The 27,389-nt window shown below is 43.3% G+C and overlaps 1 protein-coding gene across 1 annotated transcript in view; it reads right to left on the reverse strand.

The window, feature by feature from the left end:
* Window positions 1–2,180: 2,180 nt before the first annotated feature.
* Window positions 2,181–27,389, reverse strand: part of LOC139337884 (transcription factor SOX-6-like) — a 104,343-nt gene continuing 79,134 nt past the window's right edge. The window contains exons 9-16 of the mRNA XM_070972711.1: window positions 26,651–26,730; window positions 19,325–19,474; window positions 17,663–17,840; window positions 15,705–15,910; window positions 8,459–8,567; window positions 7,198–7,368; window positions 5,489–5,702; window positions 2,181–2,651 (exon numbers count right to left, since the gene is read on the reverse strand). Of these exons, the coding sequence (XP_070828812.1) occupies window positions 2,306–2,651; window positions 5,489–5,702; window positions 7,198–7,368; window positions 8,459–8,567; window positions 15,705–15,910; window positions 17,663–17,840; window positions 19,325–19,474; window positions 26,651–26,730 (1,454 nt within the window). The 3' untranslated portion in view covers window positions 2,181–2,305. The remainder of the gene's footprint in view (window positions 2,652–5,488; window positions 5,703–7,197; window positions 7,369–8,458; window positions 8,568–15,704; window positions 15,911–17,662; window positions 17,841–19,324; window positions 19,475–26,650; window positions 26,731–27,389) is intronic.

The raw sequence follows: 27,389 nt of genomic DNA on the forward strand, positions 1-27,389 counted from the left end.
CAGTGCTTAGGATGTGTATGACACTAACAGAAATTTCTATGCATGAGGCTTTTTTCCTGTGATGCAAGCAAAAACCAATGTTCAGTCCCAGCTTGTGAAGCTTTTCCAGATATGGTCATGAAGACAAATATGGAGTCAGAAGGCATGTGAAACAGCTACTAGCTAAACAGAGCACCGAGAAACCACCTGAGGTCACAGGTGTTGAAAATGGAAACATGTTCAAAAAGCAGAGTGTGGTGAAAAGAGACAAAGAAAAAAAATATTATGTGTCTTCAGAGAAAGAATGTGACATTTGAATAAAAACAGGGGAAAAAGCGTGCACACCCAGCGTGGCGCTGACCGCTGGGCCGCGCCACGACGAACCACTGTGGAAAAACTTGTGTGCTCTGACTGGGGTGGTTTGACTGAGAAGCTGCTTGAGAATTACGCACCTTTTTTTCTTTTTTTCCTCCATTCTTCTCATAATAATTTACCCATCTTCAAAATATACATGCAACGTAGAAAAAGGTACCCTTTTTGAAATAACAGACCTATTAAACCCATTTTTTTTGCAACTATATAAGTTCTTTTTTAAAACACAAGTTTGGTGTATATTTCCCACATGATGCTTGAGAAGACATTTACAAATATTAACAGGCTAATAAAAATAGTAAAATTTTGTACACTTTTGTACCGATTCAAAACACAAAAATTCAAAATACAGTGAAGGGATCCAGAATATTAGAAACTCTTATCCTACAGTAGGGTAACTGTGGGGCTGCTCACCCCTGAACAGAGCTACAGGTACTCTTAAAAGACTCTTTAACTGTCTAACCAGAAATTTAGTCAAACATCATCTCTACCTTTAGCCAGATTGAAAGGGACACACTCAAATGCTAAATGCCAACAACTGGTTGCGGTGTAAGTGTTAGGCCTCGAGGAACTATGGGCAATGTGGTTCTTGACAGCACCATTGCAGCAGAATTGAAAAACTGACGCCTTCAATGCTGCTCTTCTGACTGCGTCTCAGAGCTAGAGCGGCTGCCAGAGAGCAACACAAAGTGTGTGATTGTGTGTGTGTGTGTGTGTGTGTGTGTGTGTGTGTGTGTGTGTGTGTGTGTGTGTGTGTGTGTGTGTGTGTGTGTGTGTGTGTGAGACGGAGCGAGCGTGATGAAAACACATCCTCCCTGAGCTCTGCCTGTGATTGGGCCAGGAGGGGAGCCAGCAGTTAGAGAGTAGGAACTCATCTCATCAGATAGAAAAAGCTGATTGTATAAGACTTTTTTGCAGCATTGGAAGTTAAGACTACAACATCCCGAGTGAATGTGAATGTAGGTTTGGCACATTTGAAGTAAATCTGTACAATGCCTGGGTACTTACTTACTGACTGCATTTACTTAATAATAATAATAATAATAATAATAATAATAATAATAATAATAATAATAATAATAATATAAGGGATTTTGTTCCCTTTATTTCATTGACAGTCTGACAAATCTACCACTCTTTTTGTATGAAAACAAACACACAAAAAAAAACACATTCACAAGCTGGCACATCATACCTGAGCTGGGATATTTAAAAAAAACAAAAACAAAACAGTAATGTAATGTAAGCAGTTTGTCAGAAAAAAAAGATGTAGATGCACTGTATCCGTAAGAAACAAAAGTAAGACTATAAGATTACAATAGCTAGGATTTATATTAAAACTTTTCAAATTTCAAGTTCCGACAGTCCAGAGTTTGTACAGGCAGTGACCTGTCAGAAAAAAAGTCTACAGACCAAAAACAAAAAGGAAAAAAACACAAAAAAGTAAATACATAAAGATGAAAACTAAATCACTCCTTAAACATTTAAGACCAAATAGCTGTTGAAGACCAATTCCTGATTCTTCAAAATCCATGCATGCTCTTTACAAACCACACAGCAATGTGTTCGTCGCTCATTTGTTCTTTGTCTCATTCTCACTCTCTCCTCTAACTCTTTTTCGCTCCTGTTAAGATTGTCAAAGTGTAGGAAACTGAAGTCTGCTGTTGGTTTGATGTCTGTTCAGGTTGTTTTCTTGGGTCACATTTTTCCCCTCAACCCTCTTCTTCAAATGGATGTCCGTCGAGACACTGTCTTTTCTTTTTTTTCTCCTCACTCTCTGAGCATTTCTTCTGAGCTTGAATCCTGTCTGGGCATGCTCGGCGCGTGACGCAACATGTCCTGAAAGTTTGCCTGAAGGTCTCTGTAATAAATTGTGTTTTCAAAAAGTGTATCTGAGTATAACAGATTTTTTTTTTCTTTTTTCTTTTTTTTACAACTGAGACCCTGAGCCCACTCAGTTGGCACTGATGGCCTCCCGTGTCTCATGGTCGCTGCTATAGTCTGACTTGGGCTCGTCCTCAAAGTCCTCATACATGTCCATGTCGTCGTCTCCATTGGTGGGGTCACTGGGCAGATCCAAGGCTCCGACCCCACTGCCGTTGTTGCCTCTGCTTCCAGGCTCAGACTTCACCCCGTACGTGCTCTGGATGACGGGGATGGTGGGTTCGGGGCTGGCTGAGTTGCTGGAGCAGTCTGAGGTCAGGTGTGGGGATGGTGTGGCTGTCGTAGCCATGCTAATGGCGCCTGGGTAAACTCCAACACTGCCTGGGCTGTTGCCAAGAGGAATCGGTGGCTGAGGCCTGAGAAACAGAGAAGGTACAACAGCGGAATAAATCAAACATCATAGAAAAGTGTGGAAATGAGTACGAATAAAACTAAAAACCTCCAGCCATGTTAGCTGCTCTGTGAGCTGCACCGCGGGGTTTGGAGCTAAATGCTGATGTCAGCATGCTAACACGCTACAGCCCGTCGTCACCATAGAGGTCATCTGTGCAAGCAGGTTATTACGACCCATATTTATGTTTATTGCTCAGCAGTGACCTCTAGTTGCCATAATAATTATGACAGGAACAAAGGAGGAAGTCAGGTGACATAGCATAAAGAGCAAGAAAGTCTGCATATGACTGGTTGGGTGGACGGATGGGTCACACACACTCAGGACATTCATTCAAATCGTAAATCAACGTGATTTTTTAAAAACTTTCGTAAAGTACCTAAGATGATCTTTTCCTAATCTTAACCAAGTAGTTTTAGTGCCTAAACACAGCACTAACAACATGACGCTGTGTTTTGGGAGTTATGGCAACCGACCTATTGAGTAGTTTAGGCATGAGGATGTTTTGGAAGCTCTCAGTGACAATGCTAACATGCTGATGTGTTGCAGGTATGATGTTTCACATGTTAACCATCCTAGCTCAATGTGTTAGCATGCTAACATTTGCTAATTAGAGCTAAACAAAGTACAGCTGTGGATAATTGGAGCGTCATTAGTTCTGAAGGCATCTTCTCATAAACGTCAAAATTTCAGTTTAAACAAACTGAAATTTTGACCTGATGGTGGTGCTGGAAGATCGCAAAATTTATTACAATTCATCCTGAAGGAAAATTAATGTGCATACGGCCACAAAAGTGAACCTCATGGTGGCGCTAGAGGAAAAGTTAGGGATCATTAAAATCAGTATGGTTCATCCTCTCAGGACCACGAATGTATCATAAAACCTTTTTGTAATCATGAAATTATGCAAAAAAAAAAAAAAAAGGAAAAAAAAAGAAAAAGAAAAATGAATGATTTAGTCATTGCAACAGTTAATATAACATCAACTGCTTACTGCACAAAGTGAGTGCACAGACCGGCCTTTGATTGATTCATTATAACCTCCTTTGAGCAAACTGCTTTGAACAAAACATTAATTCTCAGGCCACTTAAGTTAAACAGCAGCACTTCTCATCTGGCCGGGCATGTCCTAACATGGAGCTCTCCCTGCCAGCTCACAGCAGCCTGAGCTAAATAACCTGTTAAGATATAGATGGAATGAGGGTAAACGCACATCACTCAAACAGGCCCTCTGGCTCCTCAAATGAGCCACATAAAGCAGGAAAATTGCTGTCACTTTTCTCACCTAACAGTTTTCCCTCCTCTGTCTCCTGAAACAATTACCGCCGTACACTCTGACAGACTCATTTTCACATGAAACGCTTTAAAACAACACTGGTTTAGTTGAATGTGGAATGTGCTAGAAACTGGTTGTGTACTGGCTCCCAGTAGCTATTTGATTTAGCTTTGATTGAAAGTCCAGGCCTGGAGAATCATAAGTTGTTTTTTTTTTGCGTTTGCTTGACCACACACAGTAAATGTGGCATTTAGCCTGTGACGTCTGCCTCGCTCTCGTTCCCTCTCAAACATCTGCTTACATTTCATATTCCACTATGTCTGTCTGCGTCCAATTTCGCTGCCCGCAAGCGCCCAGCATTGTCCTAATTTAATAAATGACAAGCTATTAAAAATCGCTCCTATTCAAAGCCGTGGCCTCTGGTAAATCCATCTCAAACACAGGCCACTGTGATGGCTTTAAACACATCCATGGCTGGTTCCTATTAAGACAATGCCACTGTTTTTCCCCTCGCTGCACTGACTACACTCTAAAAAATCCCATGCTCTTCAGTGAGTATTTAAGAGGTTTTACAGATACAACCAGCAGGCTCCAAGAAGAGACCTTTCATAAATGGTCCATAAACTCTGATGGTCACTCCACAAACCTCTAGCAAATGGATGTAGTTAAGAATATTTTTTTTTATATTCATACTAAGAAAAAACACCTCATATAAAGTGCTAAGAAACAGAGCAGTTGCTGGTGAAATATCTGAATGAAATGCCCTGAATGATATGTTCCTCCTGCTGAAATACCCATATTCAGGCCAAGGTGGATAGCAAGATGGCATGTTTACGAAGGAACCCGCTGAACTGAAAGGTGACAGGTGCAGCAGTAAATGAGTCAAAGTCTTTTTTAGCAAGACAAAGCGTCTTTCTGTGATCCAAGGTTTATGGCTGTCAATGCACAACGTCGCCTCTTAAGAAATATGCGAAATTCTTTCTACCATTGTATGAGATGCAGTGATGGAGAAAAGCAGACCTGCCGACCCTTTTTCTCAGGATTCTCCCGTCTTTAACCCTTCTCTCCTGCTGTCCTCCAGTTTAAATGCTTTCTTATAAATCTCCTGCATTTTTTATCTTTCTAACAACAAAAAAATGTTGGCTGTAAAGTTGATGGGAAGCATTAATATTTGATGTGCTTGCTACATCCAAGTACAACAGGCGGCACCATGTAGAACACTGTGGGACAATTCAGGCCAGAACGGCAGGAAATTTCCCATATTTTCAAATCCCAGTGTGGACAGGTTTGAAGAAAAGTATGTTGGACAAGCTATTTCGACTCCAAAATGTTGTGCTAACATAGAGAATTCCATTGCAAACAGTCGTATTATTACACATTAAATTACTCTGATGTGGGGGATGGCAGCAATGGCAACACAAGCAGATTTACTGTAGCCTTCTTTCCAGCTAGTATGAACACTTATTCTACATGGAAAGCTAAATATGTTGCTCAGAGACAACTTTCCTGCTGACACAGATACTCACCCCACAAAGAACTGCCTCATCTCCTGACGTCGTGACCGCATCATCTGCTTGTACTCCCCGATGCGCAGCTTCTTGCCGTCGATGATGCAGGTTCTCTTGGGCCGGGGCTTGTACTTGTAGTTGGGATATTTCTCCAGATGGATCTTGCTCAAGCGGGCCTGCTCCTCGTAGTACGGCTGCTTCTCCTGGTTGGTCATGGCTTTCCAGCGAGATCCTGGAGCAAATGATTGACATTTTATGTATTTACTTCTCATAAAACCTGTTCGTGTCTATGGAAATCAACATTACAGACTTTAAGGAGTGACAAAAAGGGTTTGACATGCTGACTCCTGAACTGTGTCGATGATCCTGGCTGAGTGCAGATTTTCAGCTTTAATAGATGTAAAGAGCATTGAACCAGTGATCTGACAATACTAACTCACTGTCAATTAAGCTGCACGTTAATTCAATCATACAAAAGCATCACAGGGCCTTGGTATGCACATAAAAAAATCCAACGTGAAGGAACCTCAAGAAATGCTGACGTTTTTATCATGTGAACATCATTGAGTGTCTAACGAAGGAAGCTGTTGAAAATCAGGAGTGGATTACACTCTGCTCCCTCTTGGCTGAAGAAGAATGATGCATTGTGTACTTCTTATTTTTCCCAGTAAGAGGACCTTCTGAACAAGTGGACAGGGCCATTACCGCAGGAATGCAGCACATCTGCAAAGCACTCTGACAACTGTTGTGCACACTCTGCCTCGCGTCTCTGTTTATCAAGGTTTATCACACACTAGTGTTGTACTTTTGTGACACAGGAAACAGAGAGGAGTCTGCCACCCACTCCCCACAGTCCAGCTGTGTTGTTATGTTGGAGAGACATGAATTGTACACATGCAATCATATACACATACACAATTGTGCACTTGAGATTCTTTGCCACAGAAGATTGATAAATTACTGTCAAATCATTTCAGTTTGCTATAAAATGGAAATACTTGACTTAAATTTTGATTCTGCCAAAGAAATTCTGCACAAATGATAAATCATATAAATGCAGGACGCATTTCATCAAAACACAGAGTGCTCCTTCATCAGAGCCCAAGCTCCGAGTCAGGAGCAGAAACCCACCTAAGAAAAAGCAATTTGTTAATGTTGCTCAGGAGGAGCTTTTACATTCAGTAACCCTCGAGCTTGCTGGAGCCCGGCATCGGACAGTGGAGGCCTTACGAATGTTTCACCAACAACCGTTACGCTCAGTGCCCTGTGAATGGCTATCTGTGTCGAGGTGGTTAGTATCAACACGGCTGCTTTTTAACTGAATGCATCCATCACACTAGTCAGGCTGACACAGTGGAGCTCTGTGTGTGAAGTGTGGCAGGTTTATAAACACACAAGTCCTCCTTATAGTCGCTGCTGGTAGGAAACCCTGTGAACTGTACGAACGCGCTGTCTTTGAGCGAGATCGAGGAAGGAGGGTGTGCGTCTGGAAGGTGTTGATACACAGCATATAATGGCATAAAACACTGGTTTAAACTGCAGTTTATATTAAGTGAGGGCAAGAGCAAATCAGAAATTGCTTTTAGTAACAGAAAGTCTTGAGAAATAAGCTGCTGATTATGCCAATGTCACTCCCAGTATGACTACACATTTAGTATGGATCCATAGTAGACAACATACTTCACCCCAGCCTAGATGTATTGAAAGCCAAATCTGTAAAATCTCACCTAGGATCTTGCTGATGTTGGAGTTGTGCATGTCAGGGAAGGTCTGCAGGATCTTCCTCCTCTCGTCTTTGGCCCACACCATGAAGGCGTTCATGGGCCTCTTGATGTGGGGCTCGCTGTTGTTCCTGCCTCGCGCCTCCCTGAACACTCGTGCCTCTGTGATATTACTCCCTATGTGTCACAAAGGAATGACACCTCATTGACACATTCATCTTGCAGGTTATTGAACTGATGAGGGGCCCTTCCAGCCTCCTTTCCCTCCTCAGGAGAGGATGTGTAACAAAAGTATAACAAATGTCTGATGGAGGTCTTGCTGGGAATTCCCTCAACACGCATGAATGATGCACACTGTAGTCAGTTTGCATTTGCCTGATAGCATCGCAGTGCCTATAGTCCTGTGTTTACTCCTCTCATTCTAAACTAAACCACAATGAGCACTCCTCCACTCCTCATTGCCTGTAAACAGTGGTGCTTTATGACTAACAGGTGGGTTGGGAGAAAAAAAGACCAAGTCAGTGTCCTCAAAGTACATTCAGAGATGTTATCTGCTAATAATACCAGTGCATGAAGTCAGTTCTTGTGATTCATTAAAAACAAGAGAATTCTTATTTGCAGTCAACTTCATTGACCGTTAACTACTTGTTGCCTGTCGTCTCCTGCTTGTGTTTGCAAACTTGTACTGGGTGGGATCTTGTGTCACAAAAACAGGAGAGAATTTAGCCTCTTGTCATGTACTTGCAGGAATAATAACAGTGTAAAATCTTTCAAGAGAGTAAAATGTTGACATTGAACACACTGTTTAGCTGTTGAGGGTGTCCTTCACCGTGGCTTCCTGAGGAGCACAATAAATATTTGTATTCGCTGAATACCTGCATGTTCTGGCTTTCTGCAAGATGCCTTCTTCATTGTGGAGCTCTGAGATGTGAGAGCCTCAGAAATGGGGCCTCTTCTATGTGGGGCCCACAGAGTTAAGGGTCACTGCTATCAATCTAGTCTGAACAGGATGTGACTGCTTCTAACTTACTCTGCCTCTCAAGACAGCTCCTTGCTTTAACATCCCTCCAGAATGTCTTTTATGTGTCTGCATGCATTTTTGAACTACCATGATTATAAGTAAACAAAAATGAGGAGGTCAAAAGTCATAAGATGGGTAAATCTAATCAAATTCAACAAACCAGGAGCAGAGTGTTAGAGAAAGAGGGACAAGGGAAGAGGAATCAGGCAAGAAACCAGCACACAGATAAGCAGCGGCGCTACGCACCGTCCAGATCTTCTGGTCTCGTCAGGTCAATGACTCGATGGACCATCTTCCCAGCATCCTCTCCAAGCTTCCCCAGGTGCTGGCTCAGCGTCTCATAGTGCAACCGCTCCTGCAACACAAGGAGAGGTATGAAAGGTTATTTGAAGCAAGTCGTAAATATGACGCAGCTGCAGCATCGTTGAAGTTGCCAAAAAAAAGTTTTCAAGACAAATTCAGTTCTTACTACTTAATGTCTGGACCGAGTCCTCGTCCATGTCTGGCATCCTTAAAATTGGGCCACTAGGGATGAGACTTTGATGGTAATGACAATAAAACTAATTGCTGGGTTGAGTTGGCACAGATGAATGTCCAGCCCCTGAAAACCAGGCAGTTCATCTGGATACAGCTTTACTACTTTCTTTACAGTTATCTGAAGGAAATGAGTCATGATGCTGGTTACGCAATAAACTAATAGACAAGTCACAGCCTCTTCAAGCCCATGCTAATCAACAGTGTCTCACTCAACCTCCCATCATCATGCGCTCCCTCTGATTCTGCCTTCTGCCTGCCTCTCCACTTCTGAGACAAATAACTTCTATGAACAGCCCGCCTCGGGGCCTTCCAGCTAAAATTACCCAACCACGCTCCCAAACTGTGGTGGAAAACATCGAACCCTCCGCGCCGCTACTGCACAGCTACACTCCTCCTCTTCTCCACGGCCTCCCCTCCCTCCCTTCCTTCCTCTCGGCCCTCCTCCTTTTTCTGGTGACAGAGGCATTTTGTTTGACGCAAGGAATGGTTGCCGGGTGAAGTCATGCCGCGGTAGCTGCTGGCAGAGTTGGTGGAACTTAGGGGCCAGCGTGTATGTGTTCATCTGTGTGTGTGTGTGTGTGTGTGTGTGTGTGTGTGTGTGTGTGTGTGTGTGTGTGTGTGTTTATAGATGAGGAGTCGGCGCGGGCCAATGTCAGCACTACGGCAGGGCTGTAATCAGGCCCACCACAGAACATGTGCCTGGGCAGTGCCATGCTCACCGCAGGAAGCAACCGCCTAACAAAGGACTAAAGAAAAGAGAGAAAGATGGAGAGACAGAGAGAAAGAGAGAGCAAAAGAAGGAGTAAGAGAAGTGGAATGGAAAACTAGTCCAGAGACAAGAATAAGGCCTCCAGTCTACTGAGGAGCTCTTTGTGATCTTGTAATGGTAAACAATAGCCTGGGAAAAGTGGCTGTGGCTCATGGTGAAGTCGACCTTTGCTGCTTTAGCACTAAAAGCTAGCGCAGATTTGTAGTTCTCAAAATGATGCTAAACATGGCTGCTTCGCAATATTCTATCACATGCTCTGATAAGACTAATTTCTAAACATCCTACGCAGTTGGAGATGTACGAATGTTGCTGGTAAATGGGAGGAGACCGATGGAAAACTGATGCACAGTAGAGTAGGCTTTTGGAAAATGGACCAGGACAGCATCAATAGAGGTAGACTGATCCAAAGTGCAGATTAACAGCAGACCTGGGTCAAAATTTGCAAATACTCCATGCGGTTGGTCTACTTTTGGTCTCCTTGAAAGCGCTTGTGGCAAATGCAATAAGGAGCTGTCTTTGCTTTGTTTAGGCAAGATTGAAATAGGTTTGGCTGGTGCGCCTGCTGGTTTGATACTGGACTGCTGCCTTTTGGAGCAGCATTATAGACTTTTTTCAAAACTTTCTCTTTCATGAGACTCTGTTTATTTTGTGTACGCTATTGAATTGAGCTCCCCTGAATGCTTTTGTCTTAGACTCTTCATCACAGAGCAATTACCTGGTTAAAAACGGTCACTGTCAGCACTTCTGGAGTGATGCTCTGGCAATTACAGTGAAGAGGAAACAAACTGAACCCACCAATCACCTGTTTCATATTGCATTACTGTTTCACCTAGGCCTGAATTGGAGCAAAAAGAGTCGCACTTGACTTCAAAGCCAACAAGCTAACTAACCAAGGACTTAATTAATAATCAAACACAATGAAGGACATGTGCAAGGGCAAATAAAACAGGAGATTGACAACTAATTAAAAATCTAAAAAAAAAAGAAAAAAAAACCCACATTGAATCTGTACAAACAAGAACACCCCCGAAACGAACCCCATCTGTGCTGCTACAGTATGTTTAACACACCATTCTTGGGCTCTTCAGTCCAATATTGCTGCTGAATGTATATTTCTAAATTTAAGAGACACCCGACTCTTTTTGTTCCGCCTGGTCTCTCCTCTTTTTGGCGTCTGCGTCTCTCCGCTGTTGCTGGGGTAACGCTCCAAACATTGTTTTTTCTTTTTTCATCCACACCGTATTGAGCTCATTACCACAGTTACAACTCGCCTACCGCCAGCACGGCGTGCCTCCAGCTGACCCGCAACCGTTTACTGTCTCCTCCCGGGCCAATCAAGTTTGGCAGCCTCCTCCGTCCCCCTCCCGGCGTTCCCTCTCTCTTCCTATTTTCTTCATCTTTCTTTCTCCCTTCTCCAGATTTTTCTGTGTGCCGATAGAGCTGTCAGTCAGCTCTGTTCTCTTTTTTTTTCTCCTCCCCTCCTTCTCCTTTTCACCATTCCTCCTATTCATAGCCCTTAACACCACCACCAGCCCTCCACCCCTTGAGGCTCCAGCCCCAAAGAAGTAGACACTCAACAGTCTATTTGCAGGTGCCAGACTCAGCTTTGTAGTATACATTATTATAATGTATATCATTCAGGCTTCAAATACAGCAACATTACGTCGACCTTTAATCAAGACTTGGAACTGTCTGAGCTGTCGGTTTCACAGGCTTGCTTCCTACAAAGACCAAAATCACCAGCAGAGCCAATATAAACTTCTATACAACCATTTCCTCCCTCCTCACCACCTTCCAGACTCCTTCTGCTCTACCAGCAGAAAGTGTGAGCATGCCGACCGACTTTATTAAAGAAGGTACAGACAAAAGACATTCCTCTATAATGGGCCAGATTAGATTAAAGACCCTCAAAAGTTTGGAATAACTACTTGCTTAAAGTACACAAAACTTAGCCTGAGAGGGATGTGAATGTTAAAGAAACAAAGGAGGTCTGCTGAACACTATGTCAAACATTTAAAGCAATTGACTTAAAAAAAAAATTGTGTGATTTATAAATAGTGTGAGGACAATGTAACTTCACATCACTCTGTCCTCTATCATACAAGCTCTACTTTTTGATCATTAGTATTTAGATTTGTTCATTTATTTGTTTTGTGAAGTTATTTATCTAATTTTACAAACCAAAATGAACCTTATTTCTCAAGTGCCCAAGCCCACTTTTGCATAGCTGCTGAGGGATCATTTCACAGCTTCAAAAGAATCAGGAGGTTTCTGCACATCAGCCCTACGATCAACTTAAATACTGCAAACGCCAACACCATCATTCAATGCTTACAATTTAGAATCAGCTTTTGAGTGATTGTGTGCACGCCCAGCATCATCCAAAGTGAGACAACAGATCTGGAGTGATAAAAACACTTGGCGCTCCTTATACTGTAGATTTACCTGCTCTCAGTCTGCCATCACCCACCACCTTCCCCTTCTATGGAAACAGGAAAAGCAGCCCCTCATGGTTGAAAGCAGTGTATTATTTTTCTATCAGATTTCACATAAACTTTACCAAGTTCCTGTGCAAAGCTGTCACACATTTAAGATAACTTACCACGCACACTTCTGCATGTTATCACGTTATATTCTAATGAATTAGAGCCCGAGTGAACAATCTAGCAGGGACACATGGTCGAGTTTCATGTTTTCATCCAAAACATGTCATGTGTTGAGTAATGTGCCAACCTCTCAAAAGCTTGGTGTTTTCCTTTAAGTGGGCTTAGGGAGTGTTTTGTGGCTGTTTAGATGAAAAAAAATGCACACAGGCTTTTATGCACACACACACACACACACACACACACACACACACACACACACACACACACACACACACACAGAGTCATACACAGTGGCTATTTCAGTGAGCTTTGGCAGCCGCAGGCCAGCTGGAAGCAACGTAAGCGTAAGGTGATACTCAACAATGCCACTAACTGGCCAGGCCTCTCGTCTGTACACCAGCTATAATGACATTAACATGGCCAAGGCCAGTCCAGAGCCAGGACACACACACTCACACAGACACACACACAAAGGAGGCCAGGATCAGTTTCAGCTCTTAGGGAAACGTCAATGTGCGTCTATGCTTGAAATGAATGCTGTGGGACAAAAATACACAAACAGAAAACGAAATAAACACAAACACACACACTCAGACGTCACTCCGATGGCTCCCTTTGAGTCGAATCAGCATCTGCAATAAATAGCTCAACATTACACTGAGATACCATTTACAGCAGTTGTCTCATTCCCTCCGAAGACGCCTAATGTGCTGTGTTAGTACAATGTCATAAAACAAAAAGGCTCGGGCAGAGCCTCAAAGTTTCTGAGGGGAGGATTTGAGTAACAAATTTATTCGCTGAACAGAAAACAACACACAAATCCAAGGTAAAGAAAAAGAGCTGGTCTCGTTGCCTCCCGAGGTGGAGCGGGTGAGTCACACTCTCGCGATCCAGCAAGTTCCATCCATGAATTGTTTAAGACAGAGCAAAGCCTTTGAGCGCTTTAAAAAACACACACACACACACACACACACACACACACACACACACACACACACACACACACACACACACACACACACACACACAAAAAAAACTTCTCCGTCCCAAAGAAAAAATTATGAATTTAAAGCAAAGAGAAAGAGTCTTTGAGCTGCTGTTGTTAGGTAACGAATAACAAACTGACAACAAACACCACAGCGTGCTGTCGTCCTCGAACCGGAAACAATTACTTTGAGACTTTCCAAATGAGCTTTTTATTAGGAGGCATGGAGCTATAAACCAAATTACTGCATTGCTTTGGTTTTGTTCTTATAAAGTTGGAAAATATAGAGCTTGAGGGGCATGAAGAGCTCTCCCTGCAACACACTCACCTTAATGTGTGATCATTTCAAAGTTAACTTTAAAAGCACAAACTTATTTGGGAATATCGGTTTGATTTTTCACTGGACCTGCAGCAGACAACTCACATTAAATTTTAATCAATTTATTAGTTTAGGCTGTTGTGTATTTATATTTATGAGTTTCTCAGTGTTTACTAGTATAATGACTTATAAAAAAAATCAACTTGGGACTGAGGATAAGTACAGCAGAGATATATTTTGCCTGATTTTGGATGTTTTCCTCCTGAAGATGCAAAGCAAACAAGTCCAAAAAATTCAAAACAGCCTATCCTTGGAGTGCACCAATCATGACCTACTTGGGGTTGGTGGGTTCAAAGTCTCCACCCCTAAAATATTTATGAGTTCCTCTCTCCCTCCTTCTCCTCATCCCTGCAAGCAACATGGGATCAATTGCGCGGGAGACCCGGTCTAATCATGTTTCCTATTTTACTGAATGTCTGATCCCTGGAATCCATGATTGGCTGATCAGACTGATTGAAGATGTTTTGGAATATGGATTTCCCTCTGGACATGAGATCCCGGTACAAAGGCCCTGTCTCCTTCAGCCCAAGGGGGAGAGATGAGCAGGGGGGGTATGAGGTGAGCATGGAGGGGGGAGGTCCCTTCCCTGAGAAAGGCCCTTTAATTGGGCTAAAACCCTGAGGCCGGGATCCCCCCTCCAGGGCAAGTGGAGAGCTGGACTTCATTATACACACACACACACACACACACACACACACACACACACACACACACACACACACACACACACACACACACACACTAATGTTAACACCATCTCTTCTGCAAAAAAACACCCACTCAGTCTCAGTCAAAGCAGGCAGACAAACACACACACATGCGCACACACACGCCAAAACCATCACTTGTCATTGGCCCAGCTGCTCCCTCTTCAAAGCTGTTGGCTTCTGGGTGGCCGTGGAGATGAGAGGAGAAAAGAGAAGTCCTCTAGAGCTGCAGGCCGAGCCAAACAACACCAAATATCATCCATGAATATTCTTCAGACTCATGCAGGAGCTGAGCTGAAACCTTGAACACTTGGCCAAAGACGTACTGGAGAAAATGTAACACAGGAGCGAGGAGTTCGGAGATTTATCGTGATCTGGGCGCTGTACAGGGATAAATACAAAATAGATCCTCTCCCTTTTCTCCTCGGCACATCTTTTACTGAAGGACAAGTAGGGATATCACATTATAAAAAATACTCCTTTACAAGTAAAAGTCCTACATTCAAACGTTTACTGATCTGTAAAAAGATGTAGAAAGAGTGAGCTGCTAAATCATTGCTCAGGTATATGGGATTAAGGGGGGGGGGGGTGAAAAAAGCTGTTTGAATTAATAATCTCTGAATTCAAGAAGGCTGAATTTTAGCAACAGTTTTGTAATTGCATGCTTTGAGTGTTTTTTTTAGTGTTTTTGTGTGCTTTTACTTTGAAATTTCGGTGTTGGAGGTACAGCTTCCTCTGAAGGCAAAGTCAATAAAAACATTCAAAATGTGTAAAAGTAAAAAATGATAATCAGCAACATGTACTGAAGTGTCAAAAGTAATTATGTTTATTATGCAATTACTACTACTAAGGCATTAACATATAGGGGGCGGCTGTCGCTCAGAAGGTAGAGCGGTCATCCACCAATCGGGAGGTCGGTGGTTAGATCCCTGCCCTCAGCAGTCCACATGCCAAAATATCCTTGGGCAAGATACTGAACCCCAAAACTGCCCCCGATGCTGTGCAATCGGTGTGTGAATTCATATGCACATCGCTTTGGATAAAAGCGTCTACAAATGACTAATTGTAATGTGCACAGTCTTTTACATTTTTTTCTGGTCCAGGTGGAGCTACTTTTCCATTTTTGATCCCTAATATGCATCCTATGTTAAACGCTGATCATATGTTCTCTATGTAAAATCTTTATAGTAACTATAGCTGAGAAATGAAAGCACAAAGTAGCATAAAATCGAAATTCTGAAGTGACCACAAAATTCAGAAAAGTAGAGTACTGTCACTCTCCTCTGCTGCCTGCTGATGTGTGTCACATGCACTGAACATTATGTCCGTTCTTGCATTTGTTCATGTGGATGTGTGCATGCAAACCCATCAGCATTTCAATCAGAATTTTTTCTTCACATGAAAGAAAATGCCTTTGAAAACTGCATTTAGACCATGTGATTCTTATAAACCTTATCAGTGAAGTGTGTCTTCTTATGTAGCCACATGTGATCTGTCTGCCCCTCTAACCTTGTTGCCATTGTTGAGGCTCATGCTGCTGAGGGCCGACAGTTTGGCCTCCAGACTCTGGTGTCCTGGCTGCTGCTGCTGCTGCTGCTGGTGGTGGAGCTGCTCCCTCTGTATCTGCTCCCTCATGCTCCTGGCCTCTTGGATGGCCTTCATCACTGCGTCCTGGTCCCCAAACAGCGCCGTGGAGTTGAGGCTGGACAGGATGTCTGGGAGGGGAGGAAGCAGAGAGGGATGAGTGTTTGTCACTTTGATTGGCTGGACAGTAAAGCGAAGCAAAGAGTGCGTGGCTGCAGTACAACTGGCCAGAGTTTATTCATCAACCTCAAGCTTTAATGACGACTGTAAATAGGGAACAACTGAAGTTTAAGTCAGAGAAAAACTAATTTTATGTGGTCAAGTGATTTGATCAGAGTTGACAACAGCCTGGCAACAATCCTGCAACTGTGATCAGAGTCTGATTCAGATGTTGCTGCGTTCTGATTGGTCTATTAATGTGTGTGAGATCTTTTTTTTTTTTTTGCAAGAAAGCGACTTCAAACTAATGAGAAGGGGACACAAATAAATCAATAAACATTCACTCTAACTTTGGCAGGAAAATGGTACGTTAAAGGACACTTTGTATCCTTTCCATAACCTTAACCAAACAGCTTTTAAGGTATTACTGACATGAAAAATTCACTCAGTAGCTCTTGAGATAGACAACAGGAAGCTAACCTTTGAGAAAAGTTCAGCACACCACCATCATGAATAGTTAAACTTTTGAACGTTATTATGCTCCGAGTCTGCAGATTTCAAAGAGTTTATCTGCTAGCAACTGCTTTCTAAATTAGCATGTTCAGTATTCTTTATTTATCAGTTTGTTGTGTCAGATGTTGAACTCAAACACCTGAACAACCCACTTTGGTGCATGTGCTTTTCATGCTCCTTCAAACAGCATTAAGCTCTGAAAAATTCAGAATGGCTGCAGACAAATTCCTAGGAATACTATTTAAACATCTGTATAAAAAAGGGATCTTTCCAGTCTTATTAGGGCAAAAATGTTGCTGAAGTTGTTTTCCACTTGTGTCTAAACATGACCGAAGCTCCGCCTTGTTTATGTACTGCACTTCACACTCTTGAAGCCGATGCACATTTGAAGAATAAGAAAAAAATAAATAAATAAAAGGATGCCAAAGTTTCCGTCGCCCTCCTCGTTTAATTAGCAGACGAGTAGGAAGCCCTGTATGCTTGGGTGGCCGTTAAAATGGGCAAAAAATAACTTGCAGGGAACATAAGCGACGCGTCCTCAAAGCCACTCCAGAGGAGCTGGCAAAATTGTTTTCTGGGGGGATATAATGAGAGGGTTTAGATTGGCCTTAATAACAGATAGCAGAGGTAGGGGCATAAAAGGTCTAGCGCGGGCAGACAATGATGTGAGGAAGCTCTTAAAAACCAAATAACGTGTGCTGGGTTTCACTGCTTCCGCTGCCGGGGTTTTCATTGGGGCTAAATACAGGGCTTTGGACTCCTGTAAAACACAAACACACACACACCAACACACACACACACACACACACACACAGGTCTCCTCGTGGGGTTGAGGTGTCTGCAGTCTATCAGGCACATGCGATGCTGCTCGGTTTGTCTGTGTGTGGCGGGGAGGAGGGTGGTGTTTGGGTGGGTGATGTTTTTGTTTTTCCGGTTGAGGGGAAGGCACAGTTTTACACCGAGGACGTGTTTGCTCTGGATGGATGTACAGTGCAGATGTGAACAATACAGTGGTGTATGAGAGTGTGTGTGAGTGTGTGTGTATGTGTACATGTGTGTGATTCTTGGCTGGTTGAAGCAGCTTTCAGACCCTGTGATTCCTGTTGAACGTTTCAGTAAAGCCAAACCTAATGAATTTCCTTTAGGTAGAATAGCATCCTGTCTACCCTCTGGTAAAGGAAACACTGTGCTGAAGTGCATTTGTTACCTACCCAGAGAGGTGTTCCTGCCCATGCTGGAGATGGGGCTCGGGATGCGGCCCTTTCCCATGCCTGTAGGGCTGGTCTTGTTTCCAGAGAACAGACTCTGTGTCGGGGATGTCGGCGAGCGAAGAGGCTCGGCTGTCTTGGGTCTGGCTGAGAGGTTCAGTGGCTGCGTGGATCCTTCCTCCTGTGAAGTTAGAACAGACGCATCCGTGTTAAATGGATCAGGATCAAAATGTAACTGAAAGTCAGTTAGCGTGTGGTCCAGCTTCTGATCACTGCTTTGTTTATTCTCTGTGGAGATTTTGACTACTAGTAGTGCTATGAAGCATGTTTTTAGGAGGGATCCTCATTTTGTCAGTATCTCACGTACAGACACAAGGATGCGCATACACGTGGATGCATGATGCACAGCCCTGATGTTGGTTTTCACGCTGTTCCACTGATGGACATTTAGTGACAGCAATGCACCAAGAAATGCAGCAATGCACAAACAAAGGCAAGAAAGAAGAAGACTGCTAACAAGCCAACATGGATGTAAAGAATGTAGGTTTCAACTTACTTTGGAAATGTTTTATGAGGAAAAAAAGGCATTCAGCACATTCATTATCAAATATTGTGAGGCAGGTTTTCTTAAGCAGTTTGTAAATCACTGGCTTCATCTGTCATTTGAGAGTCAAACAAAACCTCCACCTGTTGGCTTGAAAGGTGGTTGGTTGGCTTCTTAGCAGACACACTCAGTCAGTGTTATGAAGGGTTCCAATAGTGAGTATAGTATGGAAACATGCATCGAAACGTCACGCAGCATCATCCATGTCTCCTTTGTCCATCCATTGGCACAGTATGAAGTTCACCAACAGTGCTAATGCTAAATACACTACTTGTGGAGAAGCTTGGGGTAATATAAAGTGTGACCGACACTGGCTATAAAGCAAAATTTTGGCAAAATATGTTTCTGCTGTGAAAATGGGTCACCATTGGAAGTGTAATTGAATGAATTTGGCTGCGGGTGGCACGCCAAAGTGCAGTGGGGTGGGGAGTTTGGAAGGCGCAGCACTACTGTTTGAGTGCGGTGAGCTCTGACGCCGGTCTATTGTGACGCCGGTTGCAGCTGTGCCCCACACACACACATGGCTTCCATTAGTGCCTCGTCGTCGAGTAAAGATGAGGCGTGCGCTCTCTCCAGTGAAGGGGTCTGGGCTCCTGCCAAACAGCAGCCAGCGCCAGTGTCAGTTTGTGTGTGTGTGTTTGTGTGCATCAGTGTCTGACTTTTAAATAAGCTGCTTCTAATTGACGGTGAAAAGTACAGGGCCATGCGCAGATCCTCGTTTCAACAACTTCCAAATTTCCAGCCTCTCACTTTTACTTGAACTGATCATTATCATTATTATTCTTGTGTGTTTTCCTATCGTACATATTCCAAACTCTCTCTTTCCTTTGTCTTATTATGATGTCTGTTACTTTATGCACCACAGAAACCCTGTTTTTTACCCATACATCCATACTTTAAACACTGTTGATTGCATACAGTCAACTGTTCTTCACGGTCCAGTTGTCTTTGCCTCCTTCCTGCTTGTTGCTTCATCAATCTCCTGAATTGCAATATTACCATCTCAACAGCTTTGCCATTGCAAATAAACCATTTTCCAACACTTGCAGCGATGGACTCACCTTAATCTGAGCAACAGGACTAGAGGCTCGCTTCTCGTTCTTCAGGGCAGAGGGGGAAAGGGGGCTGGAGGAGTTTGGAGCCTGCGGGAGGGGAGTCATCTTGGCTCCTGGCGAGATCTGCATGCTTGCCAGCTGGGCGGCATACAGCTGCTGCAAAAAGGGAAGAAACCAGCAAAACCGACAGGCTATTAACATCGCTCGCCAGCAGCTAGTCAGTGGCTTTCCTCTTTCATTCTCTCTCCTCTCTTCTTCTGTCCCCCCCCGACAACCTTGATCCTGTTGTGTTTTTTTTTTTTTTTTTTGCTGTATGCTCTCTCTGGTGCTGCCTGCGTCTTCTGAGGTTTGATGGGTGTGTATCTGAGCCAAACACACACAGGACTCATATGGAAACAAAGTGTGGACACACACACACACACACACACACATCTAGACCTGAAGACAGGAGTGTCGCGCGCAAACGGAAAATTTGTTTGAGGGGTATTTATCAGGGAGGCGTTCCAGCAAAACATTTTTATTTTAAATTATCTACGATCCATCTCTAACCCTTATTCTTTCAACAGATGCCGGGAGCAGCTTTTATATCGATTTGCATCTAGAAATAAATCCAAACAATAGCTAAAGAAATATTTGAATGCTTCGCTTGAAACCTTCCTTCTATCCAAAATTGGATATCTAATACTTTGTTCTGCGCAAAAATGAGAGTGTAAGTATGGAAATCATCTTTTAAACAATGCCTGGCTCAGTATTACTAACAATAGAAGGCTGCCTTTCTTTATATATCAAAAAAAAAAAGAAAAAGAAAAAGTGAACCACAACGGAAATAAGCCGCAAGGCTGTTTTTGTTATCCTGACTATTTAACCTTTTTTGAAAGTCTTGGCTTTCACAGCGGAGCTGTAATTTTAAAGTGCAACAGTCAAATGAAATAAAATCAAATTAGGATTGCAAACAATACTTTACGAGTCTCAAAAAACTCTTGAGACTAATCTTGTCACATATGGTTAGTCCTTGCATTAACAGTTCAGACAATTGAGTTTCGTCTCCATCTTTAATCCCAAAGACAATAGTGCACAATCATGTTTAAGTAGGTGTAGTCATAGTGCAATTACATCTTGGGCACGAGTCAATTGAAAAACACTTGAAAATATTGTAAAAATAATAATAATAAAAAAAAACTAAAAAAAAAAAAAGACTTGGAAAGTATAAGACATCTGCCTTTAGGGTTGGATCAAAACTTTTTTGAAAAGTACAGATTTTCCATCCAACGAAAATCAAAGAGTCAAATACTCGGCCCACAGTCCAGGGTCTTCTAAATCAAAGCTAGCTGGCCAGACAAACCGCTGCCTGTAACCACTGTCAACCCCTGTCTAAATGCATTGGAGTGTGAGTGCTGGAGTATCAAAGAGCCTGTCCTCAGGAAAACCACCCAGACGTGGCTGGCCTTCACTTAAGACTCCCTCCTCTCGATCTTTCGTTTCTGCTTTCCTCTCATTTTTCCTCACTCTCACCTCATCTATACCCCCCCCCCACTTTTGTCCTCCTGTCTTCTGATCTCCCTCGGACTCTCCCCCTTTTTCTTTTGTTTTGTTCCCAGATCTCTCTCCATATCTCCATCTCTGCTTCTTGCTCTCTCTGTTTTTCGCTCTCTGAACCCTCAGCCTAAATGGACCCCAGTGTTGTGAGAGCTGATTTCCCTGTAGTCAAAACTGCAAAGCCTCCTGGGACCAGAGATCCAAAAGCAAAGAGTGAGTGATAGAGAAATAGAGAGAGAGGGATAGAGAGTGTTGCGCCGACACACGAGACCACCGTCGCTTCACCGCTGAAGCGCCAGGCTCAGCGGTCTGGGCCAGAGAAATTGGCTGGCCCTCTTTCCACTTCTCTCAGAGCGATATTAAACACAAACAGAAGGGGCCTCGCCGTTGAAACAAAGCCCTGATGTCACGCCGCTTATTTTCCTTGGAAGGCACCAGGAGCGCTCGGGCCAACCCCTGGCGATATGAGATCCCTGTAAGAATGTGCCTTGAATGGCTGGTGGTGAGGCCTCTCGCGTCAATCAAGCCGACCGCAGAGTTACTTCTGGTGATGCCTGATATTCTTGCAGTTCCTGGGGGAGCACACACACGAGTCTTTGAGGTAAAACACACAGGATCTCACACCCGCTCCGGCTTGTGTGCAAACACACCCGCTGCTATTGTGCTGTTAGCAGCGATTCAGTCAGCAGTCCCAAATAAGAGGAGGGAACTGTTGAACAAACAAAAGGTAGACAGTAAGAGCTCTTACCTTATTTTTTCTCGGAGATTGATTGGTGACTGGGGAGGCCAATGTGCAGCGTAAACAACCCCAACTAGAGCTCTTGCCATTCAGTCAAATCCCGAGGGAAGACAATTTCCTAAATTACAAATTGACAAAGAGGGCCTCCAGCCATGCCACAGCCGTCCAGACTATCTGACGGGCTTTTGGACATCAGTGCTAATTTGACTAGAATCCAAATGATTAGTCATTTTGACCCTCCTGATCATCAGCAGGTTTTTTAGTAGCCTTGGCCTACTTCTGCATAATCCCTAAGCAGAGGGAAGGTGATGTTGTTGTGGTCTGGTTGTGGGCAGCGCCGTCTGACTCTGACTGCCAACAGCTTCGTCTGAGCTCAGACCGGCCTGTCCCATTAGGACTGAGTGGAGAATCCCTTTAGCTGGCCTCTTTTAGTGTCGAGCTGCTATCGATCTCAGGAGTACACAAAACAAATGAGGTTTTGTCTTTTTCAGCAGGTTTGCAGGGGGAGGAGGAGGAGGAGGAAGAGGAAGAGATTGAAATGGATCGACTGCCACTGAGCTGGCCCACACAGACGACGGAGGTTAGTCGTGTCCAAGACAGTGAAAGAGATACACAGAGAGCCGAGCTGCATAAAGACAGCCATTATCTCACGTCCAGCTCTCTTTTACGGAACAGATGCTGCAATTTTTAACTCGAGACAAACCACCAATCATGACTCCGGGGCATAAAACTGTGTTCCTCGCCGTTGTCTGAAATAAGCAGAGCATCGAGACAGACAGCGAGAAAAGTCTTATGATTTCAGCAAGAATGTCTGCTAAGCAACTGTATTTCACTCACATTAGCCGCGACAAAGGGGGCCTTTCTTCAGCAGGAATCCACTGTTTGTGAAGGGGTCTGCTCTGAGGCTCTGGAAACAATTGGCTTGATCAAGTTCCCACGCCAATAGCACAATATTTGTGCTATCAAAATTGTCAGATCATAATGAGTCGCGCACAACAGGGCAGCCTTTACCAAATATTTCTGTCATCCTGCTTGTGATTTGATAGGCTTCTTCACTTCATGAAGGTATCAAACGTAGATCTGTTATTGCTGTTACTTTCTGAACCTTTCCTTCGTCTCCAGAGATTTGGAGAAACATCTTGTTCCTTGTGCAGGATTATTTTCACTGCCTGAGAGTATGTCCTGTCTGTATGCCAGCTTATGCCCGCTTGACCATCGGTGCCAGCCAGCTGTCTGAAGGCATGCTACAGGGCAGGACTGCCAAACATCTGGAGCAGTCTAGCTAGAACATCTGTCCATCCTGTACTGAGCACAGATCTGGCATTAAAAGTGTCTGATGCCAGCTGGTGTGTACTTGACTACAGTATGTAGCAGAAGGGAGTGCTAACGCAGAACTACCATGGTGTAATTGTGTGTTTACAATGCTTTTTATGGACTGATGCACAGTTTCACACACTGGAGTTGAGGCCATTGTGATGTTAAGTGTAAATGAGACTAATAACTAAAAAACACTCAAAAAGAGACAAGATCTCAGCGTGTGCACTGGACTAAGATATTACCAACGCCTATATTGTAGTGGTTTATTTAAATCACAACAGTCTGACTCACCAAAGGCACAATGGAAAAACAGGTTGTATTGATTACGAATGATGATTAATGGCACACTAATGCACGCAACTACATAAGTTAAGCCTTGTGTTTACCTCATCCTATAATGCATTCAATATCGTATATGTAAAGTGCTTGTCAGATACATTTTTCTTTTATCTTTAATGAGTGAAACAGCGTGTCTGGCTTCAGTTTACATGTCGCCAAACTGACAAACAGTCAAAGGGTCAAGGGCAGAGGCAAAGGCCGGAGACAGTTTTCATGCATGACACCGTAAATAAGTGATGAGCAGAGAAACAAGAAGTTAGCAGAGGAATGTTAGGAAAGACTCCGGGTGGAAAACATCCATTCACAATAATTGTGAGAAAACGGATTTTCAATGCTGTCGTTGTCCCTCACCTCCCAAAGGCAGAGCCCAGAAAGAAAGCAGAGCCAGAGCTGAGAAAGAGAGAGAGCCACTGTGGCACTACAGCGTAACCACAATGGCTACATGCAGGCCAAAGGGCTTAAGATAGTGCAGGAAGTAGAGAAATAAAACGACTCTGTTTTGTTGGAAATCTCTCACAGCAGCTCACGTTAGTTTAAGGTTTCCTGCAGAAGTTTGCAGCAGGGGTGGATCGCCTAACCTGAAATAAAGACCTCTGCAAAAATTAGATGTTACACTGATTGCACTCCAATAAACAAGCAGAGGTGCTGCAGCAAAGGACGTCTGTGAGGAGGCAAGCAATTGTTTTTACACTGCTTCACTGATCATGAGATAAAAAGATGGTTTAGATTCTGATAGATCACATCATATGTTAGCTTTATAGTAATTATTTATATAATTAATATAAGGGTGTTTTTTCCATTTGGGAAAAGCAAAGATCAATCACTAATAAATGTCCTGAGGGAAACCCTGTGGTTGTCAAGCTCTCACTCACACAAGTAGCTCATACTGGCAGCAATGGCACTCACAAAAGATGCAACCTATATGACACATGACACGTGTCAACACTGTACACAGAGGTTAAGTGTTAATTCAAGATGCCGGATCATATTTACTTCACAAAGTAAGCTTTTATTATAAGGTTGTTAGGCTGAGTATCAGCACACCATGCAGGTGTACTTATTGTGTCCATCCCAAGCACCGCTGTACCATAGCACAAAGAGCGCTACTGGCAAATTTTTTGAGATGAAGATACATAACTAAACAAGCACAGCTCATAAATCTCATCGTGATTGCTTTTGGCGTAGGCATTGTTGTCAAAACAATGTCCAAACATGTGCTGGGAGCCAGCGCCTCCGTCTCAGAATTCCTCAGATAATCACCCTTTTTTCCCCTTCTCTCATAAACACTTCCCCACGCTCTCTGTCTTCCTCCCTTTCTCCGTCTCCTACTAGATTTCAGACAACGCCATGATGAGAAGCTTCCTCTTTCATTCAGGTTCCTCTCTGCCTCTCATTCTCCGCATCTCAGGCAGTGTTTAAATGTGAATGAGTTTGCATCTCCGACATCATTCATCCTCTTACCTCTCACTCTTGTGAGAGGTAAGAGACTCTTTTGATCATTTCAAAGCCAGGAGTGGAGATAGGCTGTGCCGAGGCTCCGATCCCCTCAGCGCAGCACGGCGCTTTGCTAAGTCAATAGCGGCTAATGAGGGCCTCGATAAGCGAAAACCACAATTCAAATTGAATAAACTGAGATAAGGATTCTTGTAACATCCAAAAGCCATGCTATGGTAATGACTGACATGATGAAGCAATATTGTTTGCCAGTGAAAAAGCTTTTGAGGGCTTTTGTTCTTTCCACTGATAGTAGGTGCAGCAGGAGGGGTGGCGGGGTCGTGCTGAGAGACTCCAAACCGCCTGTAGGGAGTCGCGATTTCATTTTTCTTTTCTTTTTTTTGCTTTTTGTTTCACTTTTTTTTCCTTTGCAAATATGTTCTATGATAACCATTATGGATAAGTACTATTCTCAAACCACAGGTGTCAAGCAGTAATAAAATATTTGATGAATTGCCCGGGCCAGGTGTTGTGCTGGTGGGGCGGAATTCCTCTGTGATTCATCATAACAGCTTTTGTCTGACACAACTGACAGGCAGCAGATAAGCAGGCTAGCATGTTCGCGTCAGCCTATAGAGCTTCATCTTTAACCAATGGGACATGTCGTTTTATTGAACAAATGTTAGCGCCATTCAAAGTGAGGCTGTGACGATTAATGCATGCTGGGCCTCCTCGGCTTCCATTCGTATTCTCCCACTCCTTCACACATCATTTTTGCTCTTATGGATGTTTTTTGGGTGTATTTATGAACATATACTGCAACGGCAGCTGAGAATGCTGTCGATGTTAGCTGTACAAAGAACCAAAATCAGGACATAACAATGGTAGCGGCCAAATTACCATTTCAGTGGCAAGTTTATTTTCATTTTAGGCATATGGAAGCTAGACCTTCTGTCAGTTTAACCGACCAGTCACGATTATCACTTCTCCTGTGAAATAGCTGCTTTTTTCTCAGTTGAAATCTTTCATAGCAGTCTTGGCCTCAGATCTCATATGCATGAATCTTATTTTATCAGTATAAAAGGTTTCATGCACCACGTATAGATTAAATCATGATTGTGCTGTTCGAGTGGAATGGAGAGCAGTGGATGTGCAATGGATACAAAGCGTTTTCATAAAATAAAATGCTGCAGGTATTTTGGCCCACTTGAACTCAGGGCGAGGTTAGTAGGAGTTTCATTCAGTTTGCCAAAGCTCCTTATTTTGAATGTCTTTTTTCCTTATCAACTCAAGTCTGTGTTATTGTCTTGGGCCCACTGGTTACACCCTCAGGATAAGAGTCTTTATGTACTTTCTGAGTGTACAACCCTCACCGTCATATCTGTCTCTTTGTCCCTGCTGCTACTCTGAAAGTTTCTGCTGCGGTTGTTTATTTGGTTGTGAAACACTCCAGTTATCATCGTAGATATTGTGGAGGCACTTCTTTGATTTGCTGGTTACAGTCTCCACCTCCAAAACGATGTACACTCTTTTCTAAATGTAGGAAAAGATAACGATGTGATAAGCCTTCAGTTTAAAATGAAGCAATGAAACAATTTTAGTTGAAGAAGGACTCAAGATTTAGCCAATCTGAGGTTTAGACATAGCTAAAGTCACATACAGTATTTCTTAGGTGAGAAGTTTTTTTCAGTTGCAAAGTGAATCCAGGTGAAACTGAAGCATATCTCACATGCAAATAGACACACACAACCTCCGCACCCTCACTTTTCACCACCTCACTGTTTCTGCTCGTCTCTACAGTTACTCCCTCTTTCTGTGCAATTTAATTTTAAAGGTTGGTTCACCCCAATTACAAAAAAATGTGTCTTCTGACTCTCTAAGTGGTAGCTATGCAGATAGTTTTGGTTTCGTTATGATATTGTGGTGATTTTTATGAAATTTCAGGACACCAGGTGTTTTCGTCTTACCTGCAGTTGTAACGGGCTGAGTCCAGATGCTGCTGCAGCTGCCATTGTAGATGGAATGAACTGCATGGGATAATTCTCACCTGTTGGAAAAACAAAACATATGTATGGAGAGGCGCGGGGAGGCAGAGCTCTGCACAAGAACTAACCTGCTCTTTACCTTCAGCCAACCTCTGTCTCTTTCTCTCTGTCTCGCCTTTTGTCTCCTTCCTTGTTCCTCCGTTTACTCTCATGTTTTTATTCATGAAAAATGAAACATGAAGAGTCACAAGTGTTTTATTCGAAGGTTAATAATGCTTATTGTCGGTACACATGGGCGCTTGAGACCAGGGCGAGCAGAGTTCAAGTCCAGCGCTCCCTCATTGGGATGCACTCATAAATTCATATACAAGTACCGTGTATAACCCCTACTGTTTGTCCCTAAAAGGCTTTCCATGTCCGAGCCTTTGTTGAAAACAGACCAAAGTCAAAGGAGAGTGTAGAATAATGGCTTTTTAATCCCTTTCGTCATTTCTGCCTCTATTTGCAGCCCCGTGGGAGTGTATGTGGATGCAGTAGGAATAAACATGGACTATTCTGTATGAAGTATGGAGGGTCAGTGGTGCGTGGCGTCGGGCGAGCACCTGGAGGAATGCCTGGAAGACAGGAATGTGTGAAGGACAAGCAGAGAGGAAGAAAGCAGGTGGTGCCGCCAATCCTGCAATAAGAAGGCTGTGTTCTTGCAGCGTGAGTTTCTGCTTGG

This window comes from Chaetodon trifascialis, chromosome 10 (genome assembly GCF_039877785.1).
Source record: "Chaetodon trifascialis isolate fChaTrf1 chromosome 10, fChaTrf1.hap1, whole genome shotgun sequence".
NCBI lineage: Eukaryota > Metazoa > Chordata > Actinopteri > Chaetodontiformes > Chaetodontidae > Chaetodon > Chaetodon trifascialis.